This window comes from Nicotiana sylvestris, chromosome 6 (genome assembly GCF_000393655.2).
Source record: "Nicotiana sylvestris chromosome 6, ASM39365v2, whole genome shotgun sequence".
Classification (NCBI taxonomy): Eukaryota; Viridiplantae; Streptophyta; class Magnoliopsida; order Solanales; family Solanaceae; genus Nicotiana; species Nicotiana sylvestris.
Window position 1 is genome coordinate 10804363 of NC_091062.1, and position 25388 is coordinate 10829750.

Genomic DNA, 25388 nt, shown 5'->3' on the forward strand with positions numbered 1-25388 from the left:
CTTGATTTTTCATAATCTTACTTCTTTATATTGCGACATCCATAACGAAAATCTTGACTCCGCCACTAGTCCTATTTCCAGGATTATCACCTTTAATTATTTGTAGTACTATCACATAAATAGAAGTTTGCTGAAAACCTTATCTCCTATAATAATGCAATATCCACTGGATTACATAATCTTTGACTAATTTTCACTGGATAATAACAATCTTTCACTCCTACGTATATATTGTAACCATAGCAAGGCAATTCATAGCGTACGTTCCCTCAAAACACAAGCAAAATCAACGTATAAATGGCAAAAATTTCAGTTTACTACTGTCACCTCTTTATCGTCACGTATTTATACGTTCTCAAGCTGACGATTGTCCAAGATCATCAAGTTACTGAATTGCAATGCGCCGCTCCAATTTACAACGTAACATGAAAAGTGAACGATGATTGTACTCCGAGTTGTACGGAGGAATATAAAGATAAATTTTTGGTGCGAGTTGTATACAGAATCCAGATGATCCTCCTACTCCTGTTTGTCTTTATGGATACTATTGTTAAAGATTTCCTTGAAATGAACATGCTCAATATCTCTATTTAAATGTTCGTCTAAATGTCAGACTTATCATTTGTTTGATCGAGTTATAAGGTTGATTCCTATGGTTAAACAAAGTGATTTATCAATGAGCTATAAATCAAGTTTATAGGGCGAAATTGATCTCTTAAGGTGTGTTTGATCTGAAGTAAAATAATTTTCTGGGAAAATAGGTGATTTTCTTACTTATTTTCTGAGGTTCGGTTAGACGATTTTTTTTTTTTGAAAATATATAATTCAGACAAACACTATTTGAGATGAAATAGGTAAGGACGGGGGAGGGTGGTAGATCGGGGTTAAGGGCGTGAGTGGCGGTGGCAATGCTAGAGGTGGGGAGGGTAGGGGAAGGTATTGGTGGGGCTTACGGGGGGGGAATAGATATAAAGAATGACACGCATGGGCGAAGCTACATGTTATAAAGGGTGGTCAACTGACCATCCTTCGTCAGAAGATTACACTGTGTACATAGGTAAAATATTAGATTTTAGAGGTATATAACATATATTAAACACTCTTTCTCGGAGAAATTTTTTCACTTCTTTCATGTTTGAACATCTTTGAGTAAATTCTTAGTTTCACCACTGGCTGAGGGTGAAGGGTGGGGGTGGAAATATAGTGAGGAAGGTTGAGACAAAATTTTGAAATTTTTTTTCCCCTCCTTTCGGCAGGGAAGTCATTTCTTTCCAATTTAAAGGAAATGAGTTCATAAGAAAATATTTAAGCCAACCAAACATGAAAAAATTGGTCATACCAAACACACTCTTATTCTTTCTTTTTTTTAAAAAAACTAAACATCGATTATATGAACAGAGGTCAACTTATTAAAATTTTTGTTACACTTAATAATCTAAAGGATAATCCCCTTTTTTAAGTACTTCGTACATTGATGATTTGTTGTTTTGTAAAATAAAATATGTGCTAATTAAGGTCAATGGAGACTCGAGAGGCCACATGTTATTTTTCTAAACAAAGTTTGAATGTCCAATAATCAATACTTATCCATCAAAATCATAAATTAGAATTTTTTAAATAATATTTTTTTTACAACTTGATTGAAGAATTTACAATTATTCATCGTTCAATGTGTTATTCACCTCTCTTGTTGATGTTAGACTACAACCAAGCCGACAAACAAGGGTGTAAATCTTCAACAAATATTTATATTTAGAGGTCTACACAGTACAAAGAAAACAACTGCCTAAAATACTTAAAATTTGTATTATTCAATTTACTTTCAGATCTTATCTAATTAAGGATCTAACCAGATCAGCAATTTGGAATTATTCATTACAGCAGTTTGTCAAAATTTTAAAATGTTATTATGTAACTGTTTGGTTTTGTTTGACGAATTTTACACTTTTTAAAATATTATTAGCAAAGAATATTGACACCTTTTACTTTTATTTTTTTGATTTTCTTGCCCCCAAATAATGCAACAACATAAATTTGATGGAACTAATTAGTCCAATTCGTATCACATCAGGTTTTCCAAGTCTTCGGTTACTAGTTTAAAACTAGTAGTCAGTACTCACGCGATGGACGGTCAATATTAAAAATATTAATTAAATTAAATTGTGATCGGAGTTGTTTGAACATATTAGACCGTGTTAATAAATTTTAATTGTCATCTTATTTGTCAATATGATATACCCAATAATAAAATCTCTATTAAATTAAAGGGACTTATATAAGCATTGAATAAATTTTTTATTCTATATTTTTCTATATTCTATTATCCAATATTTAGTATTATTGCATTGTTAATAGAAACTTTTATTAGCATATTACTTTATTTAATATTTTTGTCTACTACTTTTTTTAAATAATATAATAGAAGATATAAATTGTGATATATTTATTATTTTATTTTATTATTGTCAATAATATTTTTAATAAACTTTTTATTTTTAAAAAGAAAAACAAAGAAATTTTGAATTGGCAGTTTTTTTTATATTTTCTAATTTTAGTTTTTTAATTTTAAAATAATTTAAAAACTCCAACTTGAAATTACTCTCCCATTTGAAGGGACAGTTTTTTTTTTAATTTTCGTTTTTATTATTTTTTATTATTATTTTATAAATATTTAAATTCAAAAATAATAATAATAACTAATTGTTAGCTAAATAAATAATTATTAATTACTTATGCCATGTGGATTTTTTCTAGGCAGCCACTTGGCTTTAGGAGAGGATTTTTTCCTCTCCTTTTAATAGTATATAGATATAGACTAGGTAACTTGAATCACCAAAAAAATATGGTGTAATGGATAAGATCCATTCACTCATAATCAAAAGTCATGGTTTGAGTTTTGAGAATTAAATTTTTCTGATACGGAATGTTTCCCTGAACCCTATGTGGCAACTGACAACACAAAATTTGGAATAGTGGCCATAGAGTATCCAATGGCAAAACTAGAAATTTGTACAAAGAAAATAAAAAAATTATAAGATGTCACATAATTTTTCTTCATGTCGAGGGGATTCAACGACTTACGTGTAACCAAAAAAGTCATTCTGTCATATTTGCACAATGCAAATTTCCAATAAGCCCCCTCCCTCAATTCAGATTCGCCATCAAAAGTATCGAATACCGAATGAATAATTAAAAAAACAAAAGAATTTGCACTTTGTGCAAATAACACATGACATTAATTAATTAGAACCATGGACATATAAAGTGCGTTTTGGAATTGAAATCATTATTTACAACTTACAAGTGCAAACTACAAACTACTATGGACTTTAGCATCTCTCCATAATATTCAGATTTTAAGTCAAAAGGACTTTAGTAGAAGGGAAGAGCCTGGAAATTTCAAAAAGACAATTCACAATGAATTTTTCTGTGCGTATCATCATTTTGAAAGTAAAAACATTAATAAAAGGAGAATGATAAGTCTTGTGACGACTATCCACAATAGCCATGCATGCAAGGGAACCTTGTCTAGTATTTGAAAGTCCACCATTTTTTGTGACCTCAATGTATAAACAAGATCAACAAGGACCGCTAAGAAGAAGGATGATCAAGAATACTTCTAGCATATGTAATAGTAATAGTCTAGCTAAAACCGTACCTAGTAACTATGATGTTAGTTTGGATACTTCTACTTTTGCTCTAGTTAATGGTTCCTCTACAGGGGCCTCTAGTTCTAGTATTGTAAATCCGATGCCTATAATGCATCTCCTGAATAGCTCTCTAAGAGCTTGATTATCTATCTATATATATTTATCTTTTTTACCAAAAAAAAAACATTAGATTTTGATTCATATAATTGAAGAATAACCAAATTATAACAATAACACACATGCCTTCAAAATAAATAAATAAATAACGGACATATAAATAGCATACTGTTTAACCAAAAATCTGAGTCTTTGGTCAAAGCTTAGAAATATAGAGAAATTCGGGTTACTGATAATCTGGAGACGAAAATAATAAAAGACTTTTGAGAATAATAAAGTAATAAGTAATTTTGTATTTCAGTGTAATCTCAATAATATTTCTTGTCCTTACAGATGTTGAGTCATTCTCCTTTTATAGTTGATTCTAGGAGAAGATGTAATGTCTTTGTCTTAATGAGGCAATTATGAGCAATAAATGACATTAAAAGAAACGTTACACAATCATTTCTATTTAATTCAGATTCTCTAACGTATTTGATATTTAATGTTGTATTTAGACTCTTTTACGTCATCAGATTCGTATCTTCAACTTCTTCCGATCTTCGGTCTTTAAATGACTCGAATAGGTACGAGACTCGTACCTATTTGAGTAATGGTCCACACCTATGTTGTTTTCTTCTCCTCATATCTGTTGTCTCCCGCGCCTCTTGGCTATTTATTGCGTTTTGACTTTTTGACCAGTCCATGTGTCATGACACGTCATCTTCAATATTTAGATTCAGTTTTTTTCCAATACAGATAGTCTCCCCACTTTTCATTTATTTATCAATTAAATATTTGGGAAGTGGATCTTCACGAAAAAGGAATTTTCGTCGTAATCAATGCTATGTCAGTACTGATGCTTCAGTTGTCTTTTTTATTTAATGCTCTGCACACGTGTCACCTTCTGATATGTATGTAATTCTACAGCCTTTTTCCAAGGCTTCTTCATCCCCTCTATTTACGAAGTGATAGTTGCCTTTATTATAGGCTTTCCATCATTACGCTTCTTTGTTTGACGGTTGCTATTATACACATAGTTACCTTTTTTCCTTTGTCTTCTTCTTCTTAAACCCTTAACAGATACTTTACTCTTTACTTTTGTTCATTTCTCCTTTATTTCATCCTTCTTCTGCAATGGCATCTCCGAATCCTAACCCTAAGAGAATCCCAATTCTTGATAGTTTCCCCAACTCCCTTGTACGACATAGAAGGGGTAGAGGGGGCAGGCTTCGTAGCCTAGGATCCGTTCGTGGTGGTTCCTCTGGTTCCATCACTCCTTCTTCTAGTTTTAGCACTATTTCTAGAGGTTCTATCACTAAGAAATCTTCTTCTAAAGGTAAAGAACTTTCTGAGCCTCTTCAAGAGTCTTTAGTTGAGGAAATAGTACCCAATGACTTGTCCTTTGAGAATGATAGAAAATCTCTTCGTGATCAAGTTGTTAATTTAGAGAAAGCTGACACTTTTCCTTCTCTAATCACTGAACCTTTGATTTCTATTGTTCGAAAAGATTGCAACTGGAGAAGTGATCTTCGTATAGTGATTCCTAATCCAAACCAAAGAATATCTTCTTTTAGGATTGGATTTTCTTTTGTTTATACTTATCCCTTCACTTTAGGATTTATTCCTGCTATTGACCCAGTTGTACTTGATTTCTGTCGCTTTTTCAAAATTTGTTTGGGACAAATTGGCCCCCTTGTATGGAGAGCAGTGGCTTGTTTGAGATATTTGTTTGTAAAAGCTAATGTTAGCTTTACCTTTCCCCACCTTATTCATCTTTACCACCCCAAATTATTCCGCCATGGGGTTTTTACTTTAACTGCAAGAAGTAAAAAGGATCTTGGTAAGCCCTGAAGATGACAAGGATCGTGGGTGGTACACTCGTTATGTTGTTGTTCGCACAGTTGATTTGGTGGGTGAAACAAATATCCCCTTCCCTAAGAAGTGGAACTTTGCACGTAAGTTTTATTTTACTTACCGTACCTATCTTTAAGAATTTCAATTTCTCTTCTAATTTTGTCTCTTTTTGCTTTTCTATAGCAACTATGGAAGATGTGGAACCCGTTCCTAATTTCCGTGATTGGGTAGATTCAATCTTGAAAGTTGTGCCTATGGAGGCAAGAACTTGGAAATCCATTTCCAATTTACATGGTTGGAAAGTGAAAACTCACGTATGCATCTCTTTATGCTTTTTTGTATGTTAAGTCCCTTCTTGTTTCTAACTTTTCTCATCCTTCTTTTTGTCAAGATTTGCTATTCGAGGAATGACAGCTGAAGTAGCTATTGCCCTTTGAGCCTCTTCTGGTACTTCACTCTCTTTGGAGAGAACTCAAGCTACGCTATCAAAGAGGAAAGTTGTAGAAGAGGATTCTGAGAATGATGAAGATGAAGACACCTATTTAATAGTTAGACCAAGAATTAGGAGACGCATCATTTCCGAGGATGAAGCTGAAGTTACCCCTGTCCGTGCCTCTCTTATCGAACATGTTCGCATTCCTTCTGATGATGAAACCACTTCGAGGGACACCAATGAGTCTATTCAACGCCTCTTTGTTGGTGGTTTTGAAAGTGGAGAACTAGGTCCAGTTTTAGATGAAATTCCTTTTTCTTCTTTTGTTCTCATTCCTTCTATTCCTCCGTTAGTTTCAAGTGCTTCCTTGCCCATTCTATTTGTTCCTGCTCCCTTATCTATTTCTGCTCCCTTGCCTGTCTCTGTTTCCTTACTTGCTTCGAGTCCTTTGACTCATGTTATTTTCACTTCTTCTACCGCTCCTCCTTCTATAGCTCCCCCTCCCTTTGTTCAACATGCAAAGGAGGGTTCCAGTAGCAGAAACTTGGCTATGACGAGCGTTACACTTGAAGTTCCTGCTAATAACAGTCTTTTAAGGAAGTCTGGTGGAGCAGATGCTGGCTTAGGCCTTTGATTGGAGATATTGAGAAGAAGAAGATGAGCAGTCACAGTTGCTTAACTCTGATGAATGACATAGTTCATTCTACTTTAAAGGTATTTTTTTCTACTTACTAACAAGCTTTTTTTATCTCTAATTTTTATTTCTATGAGTTGTCACTGTAGGCTAACCTCATTGGTACAGAATTGATGGGAAGAATTTTCCTTCTGGAAAAGAAAACTCGTGAGTCTGAAAAGTCTATCCACAAGGCTGAGGAAATAGCCAAGAGAGCCCAGCTAGAAGCAGATAATTAGAAAGAGCAGTTTGAGAATGCTCAGGAAACCATAGAAGAATTACTAGATAGGAGAAATCACCTGGAGCAACAAAAGTGAAGTCTGACTTCTGAGCTAGGAGTTGCCAAAGCTTCTTCAAGTCAATTTGAAAAAGACAAGGAGCTCCTTGAATGTTGGTTTTCAGAACAATTATCAAAGTCAAGTGAAGAAATCAGAGAACTTAAGGCACTCTTGGACAAGAAAGAAGAATATGCAGGAGAATTAGTGCAGAACTTAACTCAAGTTCAAGCTGATTTAAAGATCTCCTCTGACAAAGTACATGCCTTAGAAAGTTCCCATGCCTCCCTTGAAGCTTCCCTTGATTCTCATTTAGCTGAACATCAAGTGTTAAAGAATGATCTTGCTATGTGGGAAAGGGAGTATGGACTTCTTGAGGAGAAGTTTGATTTAGAGGTGAGCTGGGCTTTCTTAAACTCTCGTCATGATGCTTTAATGGAGGCCAGTCAAGAAAACTTTGACTTAGACTTAGAGTTGGCCAAAGTTTTAGAAACCATTGAAAGAACCCAACAATCATTTGACTTTCCTTCTCCGGCAATTGAAGCTCCTGTGGCTAAGGAACCTGTAAATGACGAAGCCGTCGTTGTGGCAGTTGAAGTTGAAGATGTTGCAATTCCAGCTTCCGAGGGTGAAATTTCTACGACTCAGTCTATGGAAGCTGAAACTTCCGTGACTCTTGCTCCCCTCGTTGAACCTAACACTTCAAGCCCAGCTGAAACCGCTCATGTTGCTGCTTCTTCAGAAGTTGTCACCGTGCCTGTGGTTGTTTCTGAAAGTGAAATTAATATTGCAACTTCTGATGTGCCAACCCTTTCAGTGACTAATTAAATTTCCAGATTTTGTTTTTACTTTCTTTGTTGGATGATGGTTTTATCCCTTAGTTATTTTTTTAAGGGATTTTTTGGTGAAAGTCCCCAGTTATCATAATGGGGCATTTGTATAATTTTTTTGTTGACTAAGTTCTTACTTAGTCTTTTTAATTATATCAAGAAGTTTGTTAGTACTTCAATGTGCTCTATTCTTGCCTTTTCCTTATCTACTTAGGACTTATAGAATAGTTTAGCATTTTTATCCTTTGAAAATGCTTTATGATTCTTCTCATGACTTATTAACATGAGGTTTATAAAAGAGGGCCCTTTTATATATCGACACTTAATGAAGAAGACGTCTCAACTTCATAATGGTGTTATAATACGATGAAAGAAATAGGAACACACATGTTTTGTTTGAAACAACTTTTACAAGTTTTTATTCATGAACTTGGACAAGCTTTTGAATATTACATGTATTGAGATACATCTATAACTTTCTCGTGACTGTTTTTCTTGCAACAGATATTTATAAAGTAAATACTTTTCAACAAGGTTTTTCCTTATAACTTGTTTCAATACATAGTCATGACCCTATCTTAATGTATTAGGAAGGGTTTGAGAGGTGATTTCGTTGTTCTCATGGGAAAGAACACTACGATGAATGTTTTGCATCTTCCTTTGTTTTGATAGGAAAGAACATAATGATGAATGCTGAGGTTCCGTAACTTCTGCTCGATACTTGTTTCAATTTACGTCTCCGTCTTACCGCACGTATTTGTGTACAATATACAGTCCCCCAAGTGTTTGAGCGTTGAAGTATGAAGCCTTGAGCACTTGTTTGTTTCTCACAATTTGGTCCTTTTTCCTGAAAACAGAAAAACATACGGGACTCGGAGGTGCGATTAAAGATGAAGTCTGCCTAACCCGTGTGTATTTCCATCAGATTAATTTGTAACCCTGGGCTGGGAATTTTAGAATATTCTATTTTGCCGTGCAGGTCGTGACTCATCATTTGGCACGAGTTAGGGTTTTTGCCTAGCATCTAAAATCGTTAGTAAAATTTTAACAATTCAAAGAAAAATTCTAATACGACGATACCTGATCGTAGGTACATTCTCAGAAATAATATCGCTTTAGGTGGACAACATTCCAATGCGAGGGTAGAACCTTGCCATCCATTGTCTCCAACTCGTACGCTCTTTTTCCCGCAATGTCACGAACTCTGTAGGGTCCTTACCATGTTGGACTTAGCTTTCCTGAATTAGCAGCTTTTGTAGATTGGAACACCTTTTTAAGCACGAAGTCCCCAATTTTAAAGAATCTGAGGCGTGCTTTCCTATTATAATACCGTTCAATTACTTGCTTTTGTGCTGCCATCCTTATTAGTGCAGCTTCTCTTCTTCCTTCGAGCAAATCAAGATTCACCCGCATCTCTTCATCATTTGATTCCTCCGTTGCTTGAATGTACCGTATGCTCGGTTCTCCTATTTCAACTGGAATTAAAGCCTCCGCACCATAAACCATTGAAAAGGGTGTTTCTCCCGTGCTTGTTTTTGTCGTTGTACGATAAGCCCATAATACTCCAGGTAATACCTCAGGCCAATTACCTTTTGAATCTTGTAACCTTTTCTTCAAATTGTTGATAATGACCTTGTTTGTGGATTCCACTTGTCCATTACCCACTGGATGGTATGGTGTAGATGTTATCATTTTAATTTGCCAACTTTGAAAAAATTCAGTGATTTGAGCTCCTATGAATTGCGGACCGTTGTCACACACGATTTCCTTTGGTGTTCCAAAACGGCATATTATATTTCTCCAAATGAAGTTTTTAACTTCCTTCTCTCGTACCTGTTTAAATGCTCCTACTTCTACCCATTTAGTAAAATAATCTGTAAGTACAAGTAGAAATTTCACCTGACCTTTTGCTTGTGGTAGTGGACCTACAATATCCATTCCCCATTTCATAAAGGGCCACGAGGCTATAACAGGGTGCAATGGCTCAGCTGGTCTATGCATATTATTGCCGTATCTTTGACATTTATCACACTTGGACATGAAACCGTTTGCTTCTTCTTCCATTTTAGGCCAATAATACCCTGCTTGAATCAACGTTTTTACCAGTGACCTTCCTCCTATGTGATTTTCACAATGTCCTTCATGCACTTCTCTCATCACATATTCGGTTTGGGAAGGTCCGAGACACCTTGCTAATGGCCCACCGAACATCTTTTGATAAAGATTTCCTTGATGTAAACAGTAACGAGCAGCTTTTTTGCGAAGTGCATAAGCTTTTCTTTTGTCAACAGGCACGGTTCCGCGCTGTAAAAAAGCAATAATTTCATTTCTCCAATCCCATGTTAAATGATTAAAATTTACCTCGTTCTTATCAAGTTCGAGAACGGAATGAAATAAATGTACGACTGAAGCATTTGCGTCGTTTGCTATGTCTGCTGCAGATGCGAGATTAGCTAAAGCATCTGCTTCCACATTCTCATCTCTTGGGATCTGCATTACTTTCCAAGTTTGGAATTGCTTTATTAGTTCCCGTACCTTTTCGAGATATTCTTGCATTCGTGTCTCCCTGGATGTATAAGTCCCCAACATTTGATTGACCACGAGTTGAGAAACACTCTTGATTATAATCTGTGTTATGCCGAGTTCTCGTGCCAATTCTAGACCTGCAATTATAGCCTCATACTCTGCTTCATTGTTAGTTATAGAATGACATTTTATAGCCTGTCTAATAGTCTCACCCGTAGGTGGTATGAGAACTATCCCTAGGCATGCTCCTTTTACATTAGACGAACCATCAGTGAATAAAATCCAAGTCCCCGGGTTTGCACCATTAAAAACTTGTAATTCTTTTTCTGCTTCTAAATGCATCCCCTGGCTAAAATCAGCTACGAAATCGGCTAATACTTGAGATTTTATAGCAGTCCTAGGTTGATAAATGATTTCGTATTCACTTAATTCTATAGCCCATTTTGCTAACCTCCCTGACAATTCATGTTTATGCAAAATGTTTCGTAATGAAAAAGTAGTAACTACAACAATGGGATGACATTGAAAATAAGGTCTTAATTTTCTAGATGCCATGATCAAAGCTAATGCTAATTTTTCTAGTTGTGGATATCGCGTTTCAGCATCTAATAAAGACTTGCTTACATAATAGATAGGAGATTGTTTACCTTGGTCCTCACGGACTAAAACAGCACTTACCGCAACTTCTGACACGGCCAAATAGATGAGTAGATTTTCTCCTTCTTTTGGTTTTGCCAATAATGGTGGATTTGACAAGTAGGCTTTTAAATTTCTAAGGGCTTGTTGGCAATCTTCGTTCCACTCAAAATGATCTTGCTTTTTGAGTGCGGAGAAAAATTTAAAGCATTTTTCTGAAGATTTAGGAATAAATCTCCCCAAGGCTGCAATTCTTCCCGTTAGCCTTTGGACTTCTTTTTTACTCGTAAGGATATCAGGGATCTCCTCTATTGCTTTGATCTGAGAAGGATTTACCTCAATACCACGGTTAGAAACGAGAAAGCCCAAAAATTTGCCTGAGGCAACCCCAAATGCACATTTTTCTAGATTGAGTTTCATATTAAATTTTCATAAAATTTCAAATGTAACAAATAAATGAGAAATATGATCATGAGAATGCTGTGTTTTGACGAGCATATCGTCTATATATACCTCCATGGTTTTTCCTAAATGTTCTTGGAACATTTTGGTGACCAACCTTTGATAGGTTGCTCCAGCATTTTTGAGACCAAAGGGCATTACTTTATAATAGTAAGTCCCCATGTCTGTGATGAAAGAAGTTTTTTCTTCGTCACTGGGGTCCATTTTAATTTGGTTGTACCCCGAATATGCATCTAAAAAACTCAAAAGTTCATGTCCTGCAGTTGCATTAATTAACTGATCTATATGCGGTAAAGGGAAAGAATCTTTTGGGCAGGCTTTGTTCAGATCTGTATAATCCACGCAAACCCGCCACTTACCGTTTTTCTTAGGTACAACAACTGTGTTTGCTAACCAATTAGGATACTTTACCTCGCGTATTGACCCAATTTTTAATAGCTTTTGGACCTCATCTTGAATCACTTGATTTTTGAAAGCTCCTTGTTTTTTTTTTGCTTTACTGGTGTGAAGGATGAGTCTTCATTTAGTTTGTGAGCCATCACATCCGGCGGTATCCCTGTCATATCAGCATGGGACCAAGCGAAACAGTCCACGTTAGCTTTTAAAAATTCAATCAACATACTTCGCATGTCTGAGCTTAAATTGGCTCCAACATAAACCTTCTGTTCAGGCCATTGCCCAAATAATATCACAGCCTCGAGCACTTCAATTGTTTTTTTGATATTTTCATTCTCTTCAGGTTCCTGAATTGTACCAGGTCTCGAGTCTAAATCTGTCTTTTCTTGTTCGGTTGAGGTTTGATCCTTGATACCTTCAATTGTTTCCTATAATTGCTATTTTTCTTTATTTACGGTGCTCGTATCTGTTACAACGTTGATACTCCTGGCTGTCTGCTGATCCCCACGAATTTGGCAAATTCCCCACAGTGATGGGAATTTAATAACTTGATGTAGAGTTGATGGAACAGCATCCATGTCATGGATCCAAGATCTCCCCATGATCATATTGTAAGCCATTTCTATATCTACTACCTGAAATTTAGTTTCTTTAACAACACGTGCAGCAAAAGTTGTTAGAATTACCTCTCCTTTTGTTACCACACTTGAATTGTCGAACCCGGATAGGGTATGTGCCTTAGGTATCATTTTGTCTTCAGCTTGCATTTCACGTAATACCCTTAATAGTATAATATTCATGGAACTTCCTAGATCAATCAAAACTCGTTTTACATTAGTATCATATACAAGTAATGATATTACCAATGCATCGTTATGCGGGCTCATTACTTCTTCGGTAACTGCATCATCGAAAGAAATACTTTTGTTTTCTAAAACCTGCCGTACCCGTTTACCGTGTGTTATCGTTACTTTAGAAACCTTGTTGGAAGTCGTATATGTTACACCGTGAATATCTTCTCCCCCGCTTATAACATTCACGGTTCTCTTAAGTGAAGGGGGATTTGGTGGCTCCTGCCTATTTTTCGTATAGGCTTGCTTACCTTTCTCACTAAATAACTCAGTGAGATACCCTTGTTTCAATAGATGATCCATTTCACTTTGTAAGAATCTACATTCTAAAGTTTTGTGCCCGTGATCATTGTGGAATTCGCACCAATGGTCTGGATTGCGTCTATTTGGATTTGACCGCATCTCTTTTGGCCATCATACATTATCTCCCATGCTCCTCAAAACAGTTACGAGCTCGGAGGTGGTGACATTAAAGTTATATCTGCCGAACCTTGCTTTTAAACTTCTGTCATTATCTCGTGACTCTTGTCTGTTTCGGTCATTTCTGAACCTTAATGAAGAACCAGATTCCCTGTTCCTCGATTTTTGATCATATCATTGACTATCCTGCTTTGACCGTTGAGTCTTTCCCTGCAGGTCCCATATATGGATCGTACCTGTTTTTACCTGATCTTTTTTCGGTTTCTGATCTCCTAGAATTACTCCTTTCTTCATGACAAAACTGAGGTACGGTATCTTCCTCAATTCGCAACTTCGTACTATACCTGTTATAAACGTTATTCCACGTGGTTGCAGGAAATTCTCGAAGGCTTTCTTTAAGTCTTCTCGTGGCTTCGTACTATATGATGTTAGTTTGGATACTTCTACTTTTGCTCTAGTTAATGGTTCCTCTATAGGGGCCTCTAGTTCTAGTATTGTAAATCCGATGCCTATAATGCATCTCCTGAATAGCTCTCTAAGAGCTTGATTATCTATCTATATATATCTATCTTTTTTACCAAAAAAAGACATTAGATTTTGATTCATATAATTGAAGAATAACCAAATTATAACAATAACACACATGCCTTCAAAATAAATAAATAAATAAATAACGGACATATAAATAGCATACAACAACAATCCACTATAATCCCATTTAGTGGAGTTTGGGGAGGGGTAGTGTGTACGCATACCTTATCCCTATTCCCTCCAAAAACTTCCCACCTTACTCTTGGGGAGACTCGAACTCACAACCTCTTGGTTGGAAGTGGAAGTTGCTTACCATCCGAGCAACCCCTCTTATCTATAAATAGCATTTCTGAGCCAAAAGTTTTGACCCACTTTAGTTAATAGCAAACCTTATCTTTTTTTTTTTGGTGTAATTATTTAATACTCAAAATTTACTGATCGGCTAACTCAAATTTACTCCACGTGACACAGAGGGAAGCGCTCCCCATTAGAGACAAACTTGACCAGTAAACTTGACTGAAAAATGATACAACATGTTACGAATGGTCAATTGATTTCGTGACTCTTTATAAATTTGTTATTAGCTTTATGATTTTACCTCTTTTTTACACATATAAAATTTATCTTTTACACATAAAAGATTTAAAAAAGTCATTTTATTAAATTATAAATTATTCAACTTAAGTAGCTGCATATCAACTGTCTAAACTAAAAATAGTCAAACATATGATATATATAATCTATGTGTAGTGGCTTGAAAAAAATAAATAGTAAATTCGGATGGCTATTTGTGTAAGGATCCCATTCGAGCACAAAACAATAGTATTACAGTTCCAAAAGAACCGGGTCTTTATAAATAAATACATCTCCAGTACCAAATATAGCGGTAGAGGAGTGAGGTCAGACAACATTCCCGCCATAATCAAGCATTTATTTTCAAAATCTTCCGGAATCTTCTTCAAAACGCTTCTTTCCCAGTTTCGTATCACTATCAGCTCCGTTCAACTTCCTGCAAAAAAATTCAATTACCGATATCGCTAATTCGAGATGGTAAGCATTTCTACACTCTCTAAAACCTAGCTTATCAATCTGTTGTGTTTGCGGCTTTGCTCTAGCGTAAATACTGTAGCTGAGTCTAGTTGTACCCGGTATCGAAATCCTAAAATGAAAATTTCTGTAATAGATGTACTTTTTCTGATCATTTTGTGCTCGGATTAAGGTAATTACCACAGCTTAATATCATTTTTAAACACGTACATGTGACAATTCACGCATTAAAATCAGTTTAGGAAGTGCTTCTGTAGCCTCAATTAGTCTGTGACTGCGGCTGCGAGTGTAAATACATTGCTGAATCTAATTTTCACGGTATCAAAATCATAAAATTAAAATTTTGGTAATAGATGTATTTTTTATTTTTGAGAAAGAACAATAGATGTAATTTTCTAATATTTTGTGCTCCGATTGAGGTAATTACCGCAGCTTAACATCATTTTTAAATACACACGCATAGGTGTTTGTATATATGTGTGTATGTGTGTGTGTGTCTACACACACACTTAAATTCAGTGTAGGAAGTGATTTTGCAGCCTCAATTAGTCTGTCTTTGCGGCTTTGTGCAAGTGTAAATACGTTGCAGAATCTGATTTTCATGTTATCGAAATCCTAAATAAAATTCACTGGTTCTGGCAGAACTTTTGCGGTAATAAATGTATTTTATTTTGTTAGAACATTTTTGTGCTCCGATTAAGTTATGTAACCCTTTTTTGCTCTTCGTCTTAACTGAAATATGTTTAGCTGTGTGTGTTTGCGGCTTTCCAAAAGTGTTAATACGTTGCTGAATCTAATTCTCACGGTATCGAAATCCTTAAATGAAATTTACCCGTTCCATCACATTTTCAGATAATTTGCTGAACGGTAATTGATGTAATTTTTTTGTACACTTTTTTTTCTTCGCTCTGATTAAGGTAAATATCGCAGTTCATCATCATATTGTGAATACACAAACATGTGTTTGTATTTAGGGGTGTGTACACACACACACACATACTTTCTCGTGTTAGTTTAAGTGTAGGAGGTGCTTCTGTATCCTCAATTTATTTTATTTTTTTTGCGCTCCGACTAAGGTAAACTGTTCGGTTTAACATCATTTTTTAATTCACACACATATGTGTTTGTACCTTTGTTTTGATGCATTAGATTCAGCGTGGGAAGTGTGCTTCAGTTGTCTCAATTAGTCAGCTTTCTTCATTATCTGAACCATATAAGATGAGGCTAGTTGTCTTATAATTCAATCTGTCTTGTGCTGCTGATGTTTTGAATTGTAATTGGTGAGGTGGCTGCGTGACTTGTTTCTTTTTTATTCAGTCTTCAACTTTTATGTAATCCTTTTTTTTTACTCTTCATCTTAACTGAAATATGTATGGCTGTGCGTTTGCAGTTCGCACGAGTGTAAATACATCACTGAATCTAATTTTTCACTATATCCGTACCCTGAAATGAGATTTGCAAAATTTTCAGATTTTGTGATGGATCTTTTTCAGGAATAGATGTATTTTATTTTGTTAAACTTTTTTGCGCATTGCAGTTTAACACCATTTCTGAATACAAATATGTGTTTGTATCTATGTGTGTGTGTGTGTGTATTACAATTCTTTCACCTTAGATCCAGTGTAGGAGGTGCTTTTGTAGCCTCAATTAGTCTGTTCTCGTCATTATCTGATTCATATAACATGAGGCTTAGTTATCTTATAATTCAATTCCTTTCTCGGGCCCCTGATGTTTTGAATCGTAATTATTAGATGGATGTGTGGATTTGTTTCATCTTTAATTTCTTCTTTATTTTTTATGTAATCTGTTTTTTTCCTCTTTTCTTAACTGAAATGTGTATAGCTGTGGCCCCTGGGGCTCAGTTCAAGTGGTAAAGGTTGAGGGACTTGTGACTTTGGTTACACGTTCGAGCCTTGTGCCATGCGAACTAAGCATGGTATTTAAGTGGAGAAGGGTAGAGGGGCAAGTCCATTATCTGCAAGTTGCAAATGGCGCGGTTGGCCCTATGGGTTGGCCCAGACAAATTCTCGGTCATAAAAAAAAAGCAAAAGTATAGTTTTGGTTTCTGCAAGTAATTTTAAAAAGGAGAAAAAATGTTCCACATTGAGGAACTTTATTATGCCGATGTTGCTCTGTATATAGCTTAAAAATTATATTAATGCCCTTTCACTAATTTCCATGGATGTCATATTTTGGCGTTGGAACATACAAAAGTGCAATCCTGTAAGTCTGGAAGGCTGCTATGAACTCTAAATTATATAACAGCAACTTTGATTGAAATATGTAGCACAGATGCATATGAGTTCTGTGATTTTCAGTATCCAACTCCTGATTTCTTCTTGAACAGTCGAAGAAAAGAGGTCTTTCATTGGATGAGAAACGAGAGAAAATGATGCAGATCTTTTATGATTCACAAGATTTCTTCCTCGTAAGTATACTAGTCGTTATTTTGGGTTCCAAAAGAAGTGGAGCTTTTTTATTTTTGCTATAAGATCATGCATAATTACAATGGAGATCAATGCCATTTAATTCAACTAGTGGTTTTAGTATTGGTGCATGTCCCTCGGACACACATCCTTGTGGGAAATGACTAATTCCTAAGTTGTATTTGTTTTTTTGCCCAATTTGTGCTACTGATCTTTTCAGAAACCGGTTATATCATGAAATTCGCTATATCTGGAGAAATATAACATCATTCTGACTATTCTTTCTGTAACTATTGTGTGACTTTTCTTTCTGTATCTTTAAAAGCACCACCCTTCTTCTGTGGGTGATAAGCATGCCATGGTGAGAAAAAGCATTTGAAAATCCATTGGTAGTATCTGTAATTTAGTATGTTATGCATGAATATCTAGAGCAGTGACATTACTTAACGGAAAGTAACATAATGGATAATGTATCTACTTTAAGGGCTTTGTTAAAACTTTAGCAGCATTTATGCTATCCAAACTTAGCAGAGGGATCTTTTAGATGTTTTACCAGAGAGCTCAAAAGTTTTGGAATAGCTGAAGGTTCCTGTCTGACGAGGCCTGTGATATTTCAGAACAAGATAGTAATTTGTTAGATAGTTATATAGCGACGGTCACATCTTCTCTTAGTTGTCTTCTCCTGTATAATACTGGAGTTACCTCAATGAACAGACCAGGTCGTCTTGTGGTATCTGTGCTTAATGCATTCAAGAATGAGTCTCAACCTGCCTCACCCACCAAACTCTGTTTAATTATCTAATTTCAACCTGTTATTTCTGACATCTGATTCGGGAACAGCGCGCTTATATCTTCCAGTTACTGCTGGAGCCTGAAGGACAAATCACACTTTATTTATTTATAGTATAATTATTACTGCGTTATGATCTAATTATTACTTAGTACATTTTTCAACTCCTTTGTTATTTCAGCTCAAGGAACTTGAAAAGTTGGGTCCTAAAAAAGGTGTTATCAGCCAGTCAGTGAAAGATGTCATCCAATCTTTGGTGGACGATGACCTTGTGTTTAAAGACAAGATAGGGACCTCTGTGAGTAATATCTGGATTGTGTTATAACAGCATCATTCTTGTAATACTCTGCTACTAAGCATAAAGTTGTTTATCTATGTTTTATGTGCTATAACAGCACCATCCTTTTACCCTCCAGAAGTTTTTTTTTCCTTCAAACAGCCTCAATTATGTTAACTGACTTGCGAAAGTCCAGGTATACTTTTGGAGCCTGCCAAGTTGTGCTGGGAACCAGGTAAGCGGTTGGATTAATCTTTTGCACATGCTTGTCATCTTCATTTTCAGCTGCTTCATACTTGGTTCTCATTCAACAGCTGAGAAATGTAACTATAAAGCTTGAGACTGATCTCCAGACCAATAAAAAGCGGCATGCTGAACTTGTTGAACAATGCAAGGCTTTGAAAAAGGGACGGGAAGAATCTGTAAGTACACCAACTTCTAGATGGTCCTCTAAGTTAATCTTAACATAATTTTGTATGGATGACTTGAGCTGGTGGACTGTTTCTGCTTTTCACTTCTGTGGCATTACTAGGATGCACGAGAAGAGGCCTTGCATGAGCTGAAAGCTATTGAACAGAAACACAATGAACTTAAGGTTGAGGCACACTTTTTGATATTTTTGGACTTCCGAAATTAATCGTCATACTGGGTTAGCATTTTTATGCTAAAAAACTGAAGTTGGATGATTTTGTTGTTCAGGAAGAGTTGGCGCAGTATGCAGACAATGATCCCGCTACTCTTGAAGCAATGAGTAAGGAACTTTGAGCATCCTTTTAAGGCTTAATATAGTATTTACTGGACAATGGTTTTAATTATTCAGCATTCATTGTGCACGCACCAATGTGCTGTTCTTTATTATGTGGTGTTTCCTGACTTGTGAATTTCTTTTTGACAGAGAAGGCAATTGAAGTTGCCCATTCAGCAGCTAATAGATGGACAGGTTTGGCTATTCATGCATCATCCAGTTATTACCTTGTAACTTCCATTATTGGCTCTCTTTCTTAATGATCATGTGCATTTGCTATACAGATAACATCTTCACTTTGAGACAATGGTGTTCCAATAACTTTCCCCAAGCAAAAGAGCAACTTGATCACCTATACAATGAGGTACAAAGCAAAATCCATAGGAAGAATCATGAGTTTGTTTATACAGGATTGTGAACTGCTGCTAGATCATGCACCAATTGAATATATCAGATGAGGTTAGAGAGTTAAAGATACTTAACCATATTTCAATTCAACTTTGCGACTATGATTCCTCTCCACTTTAAAATACAGAGTATGCCATGTAACGCCATGAAGCATCTCAAACAATGGAAACTGAAATAGATCAACTCTTTGTACTTTGTAAAAAGGGGTTCCAGTAGGTACTTAGTTATACATTGATAGCCTTCAAAGCTTTCTATCCCATCCCTCCTGCAAACCCTTGTGATCCTACACCTGATCCTAGTCCCCTATAATCACTCTGATTTTCTCTTTGGTTCTTTCACTATTTCTTGTTTGCAGTTTTTGAACTTGACTGAAGATAGGCAATATTGCCTTTGTCCATAGGAATAGTTAGTTTTGGTTGAAAAGAGTTCACTCCCTCCGCTAGTTGAAAGGTTAAGTGCATATTTTCAAAGTTGAAGGGGTTATGTTTACAAATTAGAATTAGGCCAGTAAAGCGCAAAAAAAGAGAAAGAGATGCAAGATTGAAAGAAATCTAAGTGCAGATGCATTGTTTAATAACAAACTTCCCGTACCTTGTGTAATTGGTCTTTTCCTTGTCTTATGACAGGTGGGAATAACAGATGACTTCGACTACTTTGAGTTGCCGGCAGTGGTTCCTCTTCCTGTTACTAATGGTGAACTTTAATTTGGCAGAGAGCCAGTTAGACATATGCTTTCATTATGTTGTTTGACCTTTTGCTATGTTTGTTTTCTCCAGAGGTATATAAGTTGGTTCTTGCTTTAAAAATTTGAATGATGAGAAACAGTACCAAAATCGAATATGCAGACTGATAGCATTTAGTTAGTGCCCATATGTGTGCATTTAATCTGGGCAGCTGAATAGCCATAATATGTATTTGCCTTACGTGCTTTGTGTACTACCCGAGGACAAGGGAATATTTTTTTGCTGTTCAATATAGTATGATAGATGATCCCCATAATGCTTTTAATTTCCTACTAATGCTGCGAAAGAACTGATTGTTTTATCAAGCCATAGATGTGAAAACAGGCTCACATCTGTGACTTTTATTCTGATTGAGACAATGTTTTCTGGTTGAAAGTTTAGCTTCTGAAGTGCATGTACAGAAACTTCTGAGACAGAAAAGATAGTAATATTGTCATTAGGCAAGTCTTTTTTCTGGAAGACGGCAAGGGAAAGGAAAAATAAGGCCGGGAAAAAGATATGGCTTGTGTTCTTTTCTTTCTTTGCGTTGAAAACTGAGGTTATTTTTCTTCTCATTCAATTAAAGAAGTGGCTCGAGAAAATAAAATCAGATGTAGAGCTGTAAAACGAGGATCTGAAATGTAAAGTAGATTCTAAACCCATGTTCATTTAGAATCCAGCTGCACGTTTTGTCGCCTCTAATTGAGGAGTAAACGGTTTTTTGGCTTGTATTGAGACTTGGATCACAAGCTGTGGAGCTTGGGCCACCTTGTATACACCGGACAAATTTTACGGGATACCTGCTATTTTTTACCAGCACAGATATCGGGTAACTTTTTCTATTTGAGACTTCATGTTTCTCAACTCATTTTATTGATTCTTAGTTATATACTATGTATCATTGTCTTTAATTTTTCAGTTGTAATTTTCTTTCCGGTTTAACCATCTAGTATTCTAGTGTATTTATTGACTCGTCTAATTCGAATCTCATTTAATATACAGACGTTATTTCGTTATCACACCAAAGTATTCAATTTTGGAGGCCGAAACGAGTGCTACTGCTTGAATTCAACTCCAGATTTTTGAGATGTGCCCAGTTTGCTGTAACCAAAGAAGCCAACAACGGTTAGATACATGAACGTCTAAAAAGCAACGACCAGTTCCATTTTAAAATTTGAAAAACTAAGGAAACAATGAAGAAAATGGAAAGAATAATAAGACAAGCAATCATGTTTTTCATCTTGGCAACTGGCAAGTGGGGGAAGGAATTTTCATTTATTAGAAGAGGTCCATAATTATTCTATACTATACAACTCAGTACTATCTGTTTTCATAACGTGCAGTGAATATCAACCTTACACGTGTCCCTTAATCAACGGCTAAAAACAGGCAATTTATTATTGAGTCCTCACCAAACAGGGAAGAAATCTAGTTTGACAGAGTGGATACTGAGTGGGGATCCTTTACAATCAAATTTCAAAAAAGGCAAATAGGGATTGAGGACTCCCTCATCTCTGCCTCCCTTTTAAATACCAGTTTTTTTTGGTGTAAACCATAGCTTAGCATTTTTAGAGATAGAAAGAAAAAAGGGTCTCAAGAAAGAAGAAAAATGGAGGTCTTGAGACTCTGTTTAATGGCTATTTTTGGTTTGGTTTTGGCATTGGCTATTCCTTCAATCAATGCTCAAGTCCCTGAGCCTGCTCCTGCCCCTGCAAGTGATGGTAAGCCCTCAATTTTTTCAACCCCACCCCACACATGTGTATTTGACTACGTTACTCGGACTCTTCAAAAATGTTGTTGGGTGCTTGTTGGATCCTCCAAATTTAATGTATTTTTAGAGGATCCGATACGAATGCTGCATCACTTTTGAAGAGTCCGAGTAGCATAGGTATTTGAGTTTTGATAATGTATGAACAATTCTTGGCTCTAGAAATAGATCTAGGATATATCAGCAATAGTAAAACTTCTTAACATACACACGCCTATATATATTTTTTCGGTTCAATCATCTGGTATTTGAAGTTAGTTCACTGGCTGGCTAATTCAGATTCACGTCGAGTGGGCACATTAAGGGGCTAAACGCTCCGTACTAGAAGTTCTCCATTTTTAGGTCTAAACTTAGACTTCTGGTTAAAAATGGAGTAATTTCAATCATCCCGTTGAACTCCCTTTCGCCCACCTAGCTCTGCCTTGCTTGCTGCATCTCTTGATGGTTATTGTGGCCGGTGGCAGAGCCGCATGTAAGGGAGGAATATAATCCCATCTCAAAATTACACTATGCAATAGGGCAAAATCAATTTTGTGTGTATATGGGGCGGAGCTAGAATGCAGGATACGGGTTCGGCTGAATTTAATAGTTTTGGTCCAAATTTTGTATTTATGTTGAGAAATTCATCTTATATGGATAATGATTAACTTTAGAACCCAGTAACTTAAACGGATTAGAATTCCGAACCCATAAATTTCAAATCTTGAATTCGGCTCTAATAAATATATAAATCATCAAGTAGGAGATACATGTACCATTTTGGCGATCATAATATAATTGTTCTTTTTAAGTCAGGTTGGTAATATTATTTAATGTGGTATTATTGGTTTGCTTTTTGCAGGAGTTGCAATTGACCAAGGTATAGCCTATGTGCTAATGCTGGTTGCTTTGGCCATTACCTACATTATTCATTGAGCAATTTGTATAGCCTCCATTGCGGTTATTTTTTTTTTTTTTTTTAATTTTCTTTTGGTTGTGATGGATAATGGTAGGCATGATTTGATCATGTATTTCATACTCTTGTATTCTTTTGGAGGTTGGAATTTGCTATTTCTTTCATTCAATGATTAAATTGTACAAATTCTTTAAATCTTCTTTCTACTTTCCATTATGTATGGTATTGTCTTTTCCATATTAACAACAGTTACACCTCAGTCTCAAATAAGTTGGAGTTGGCTATATGCCATCTATTTTTATTGTGTCCGATAGTTGGAGACACACGAACTCGGGGAAGAATAATGTGTATGCAGATCTTATCCTAATATTACGAAAATAAAAAAAGATGTTTCCTATAAACCTTCGGCTCAAACTCGGGCAGCCAAGTGCCTAGCAAAAAAATTACCGGTGACAGAAGAATACCAAAGATATTTAAGATATTTCTTGCCTCTCTGGGCATTTTACCTACAAAAAATGCTACCAAAGGAAACAAGTATTCAAAAAATTAGGGAATTAGGGGTGTACAAAGGAAACCGAAAAACCGTACTAAACCGATAACCCGAGTCAAACCGAGAAAAAAAAAAAATCCAACTATGGTTTGGTTTGGTGTTAGAAAAAAAAAACTCCACCATAATTGATTTGGTTTGGTAACTAAAAAAAGTCAAACCGAAACCAAACCAACCCGACATTACATGTATACAAATTTTAAAATATTTTATACATAAAAATAATAATTGTAATGTAATTTATAAATATTTTTAACCTTTTTCATAGTTCTCTATTTTAATGTATTATTTCAAGTTTTGACTTAGAACTTTTGAATGATCAAATATATTTTATAGCCCATAAAAGTTAGTGATTCAAATAAATTCTAAAGCAAAATCAAATCAATAAAAATGCTAACAAAAAAAAAAAATTCAATTCAATACTAGGAATGACAATAGTATTGGATATTTATTTTCTTAGTTTTTCATTACTTTAGATAGTGAAAATACATAACTTACTTTTAATATTATTTAGTCATGTAATTAATACTTCGTACTTATTAGTCGTACTTATTTAACATGATTATGACTTATTAATTAGCAATATTTATTTATGCGATTTGTTGACTATTTTAGTATAATCATGACTCATCTCACAATATTTTGTATTATTTTATTGGGTAACATCGTATATGATTTTATCCTACTAGGACCTAAGAATATTAGAGCACAAATTATAAAATTTATGCTATGAAGATTTTGTCGAAAAAAACCCGAAAAACCCGAGAAAACCGAAAAATCCGAGAAAAATCGAGATTGAAAAACCCGACTTGTTAGTTTGGTTAATAGATTTAAAAATCCGAGATAATTGATTTGGTTTGGTAATTGGAAAACCCGAACCAACCCGGTATCATCACCTCCCATTTCATAGATTTCTAGCAAAATCTTTTTCAAATAGGTAAAAGTTTTTCTCCCTCTCTAACTGTGCTTTTAAAAAACCGACACGATATGTTCAAATTGGAGGGGAAATTTTATTTTTAAAGTAAGGTTGGAGACTGAAAATGATTTTCACCCTTTTTAAATGTAGAAATTCAAAATCTATAACGAATAAGTGAATTAGACAGGATTCTTTTGTCATGAAATCGAGAATAAGTGGTGGATCGCGTGGATGATTTTTTACAATTTTCATCGTAAATGTGATATACTTGTACAAATAGAAATGTGGGGAGTCTAGAATTTTAATTAAAAATTTTGCTCGATTTTAAAGAAAAAATGTGAGGGGGTAAAAGATGAAAACTGCCAATGCGGGAGAGTATAAAAATTATGCTAGTCCTTTTTATTGGGATTTGATAGTATGCTCCTAGTTTTATTACAATCATTGTTGATTGCTGATTCAATTCAATAAAACTTTTGTTTTGAGTTAAAATAAATAATATTAAACAACACATTTTGTGGTAACAAACACGGCGTTTCATAAATATCCTCTTTAGCAGATATAATATCACTGAGGAAAATTCAAGATAAAAGAGAAAATTGTATGAACATAAGATTTTAATGAGCATGGACCACAAAATACAATGACACAGCATCCAGGGTCGGACCTTAAAGGTGGAGCCAGGATTTTAAGTTTATGGGTTCAGAATTCTAATCGTTAAAAGTTATTGGATTCTAAATTAATCATTTATACATATTTAATGGATTTTGTAAGACAAACACATGGTTCGAATTAAAGTTCTTGGGTTCGGCCAAATCCGGTCCCGACACTCTACCTCCGCCACTTGCAGACCTAGTTAATAAGTTACGTGAATAGAGTAACTTCAATAATTTGTCAGTATCCTATATAAAGTATTAAAAAAATTCCTAAATATTTATTAATATTTGACTATGTTGTATATCATGTCTTTGTAAGAATCCATAAACTTCAAATCTTGAATCCGCCTATAACATCAACACTCGGGAAAATTAAAAAATAAAGATAATGACAGAGTAAGCATAAATATTTTTATTAGCATGGACCATAAACTGCAATTGCAAATCTCCATTTTCTGCAAAAACTCTATGTCCAATATGATCCAAAGCAGATATCAAATATATGTGAAAGCAACAGCACTGATCTCTCTTAGTGGGTGTTTGGACATAAGAATTGTA

The 25388-nt window shown here is 35.2% G+C and overlaps 1 protein-coding gene across 2 annotated transcripts; it reads left to right on the top strand.

Annotated features, from left to right (window-relative positions):
• The first annotated feature begins 14485 nt into the window (after nt 1-14485).
• LOC104217843 (meiotic nuclear division protein 1 homolog) lies at nt 14486-22962 on the top strand. 2 transcript variants are annotated; one of them, XM_070150224.1, is made up of 13 exons: nt 14486-14686; nt 17031-17111; nt 18081-18197; nt 18373-18411; nt 18491-18598; nt 18709-18771; nt 18876-18927; nt 19072-19116; nt 19206-19285; nt 19956-20880; nt 21054-21176; nt 21395-21772; nt 22661-22962. In XM_070150224.1, exons 1-10 carry the CDS (start codon nt 14684-14686, stop codon nt 20031-20033), a joined length of 666 nt encoding a protein of 221 aa, XP_070006325.1. In that variant the 5' UTR covers nt 14486-14683; the 3' UTR covers nt 20034-20880; nt 21054-21176; nt 21395-21772; nt 22661-22962. The 2 variants fall into 2 exon arrangements, with proteins under 2 accessions (XP_070006325.1, XP_009766813.1); XM_009768511.2 differs by having other exon boundaries at nt 21054-21772.
• Nucleotides 22963-25388: the final 2426 nt, after the last annotated feature.

Excerpts from the sequence above, each read along its gene's own strand:
- LOC104217843 (XM_009768511.2), top strand. Across the intron at positions 17,112-18,080 it reads ATTCACAAGATTTCTTCCTC|CTCAAGGAACTTGAAAAGTT; the intron begins GTAAGTATACTA and ends TTGTTATTTCAG. Across the intron at positions 18,928-19,071 it reads CGCTACTCTTGAAGCAATGA|AGAAGGCAATTGAAGTTGCC; the intron begins GTAAGGAACTTT and ends TCTTTTTGACAG.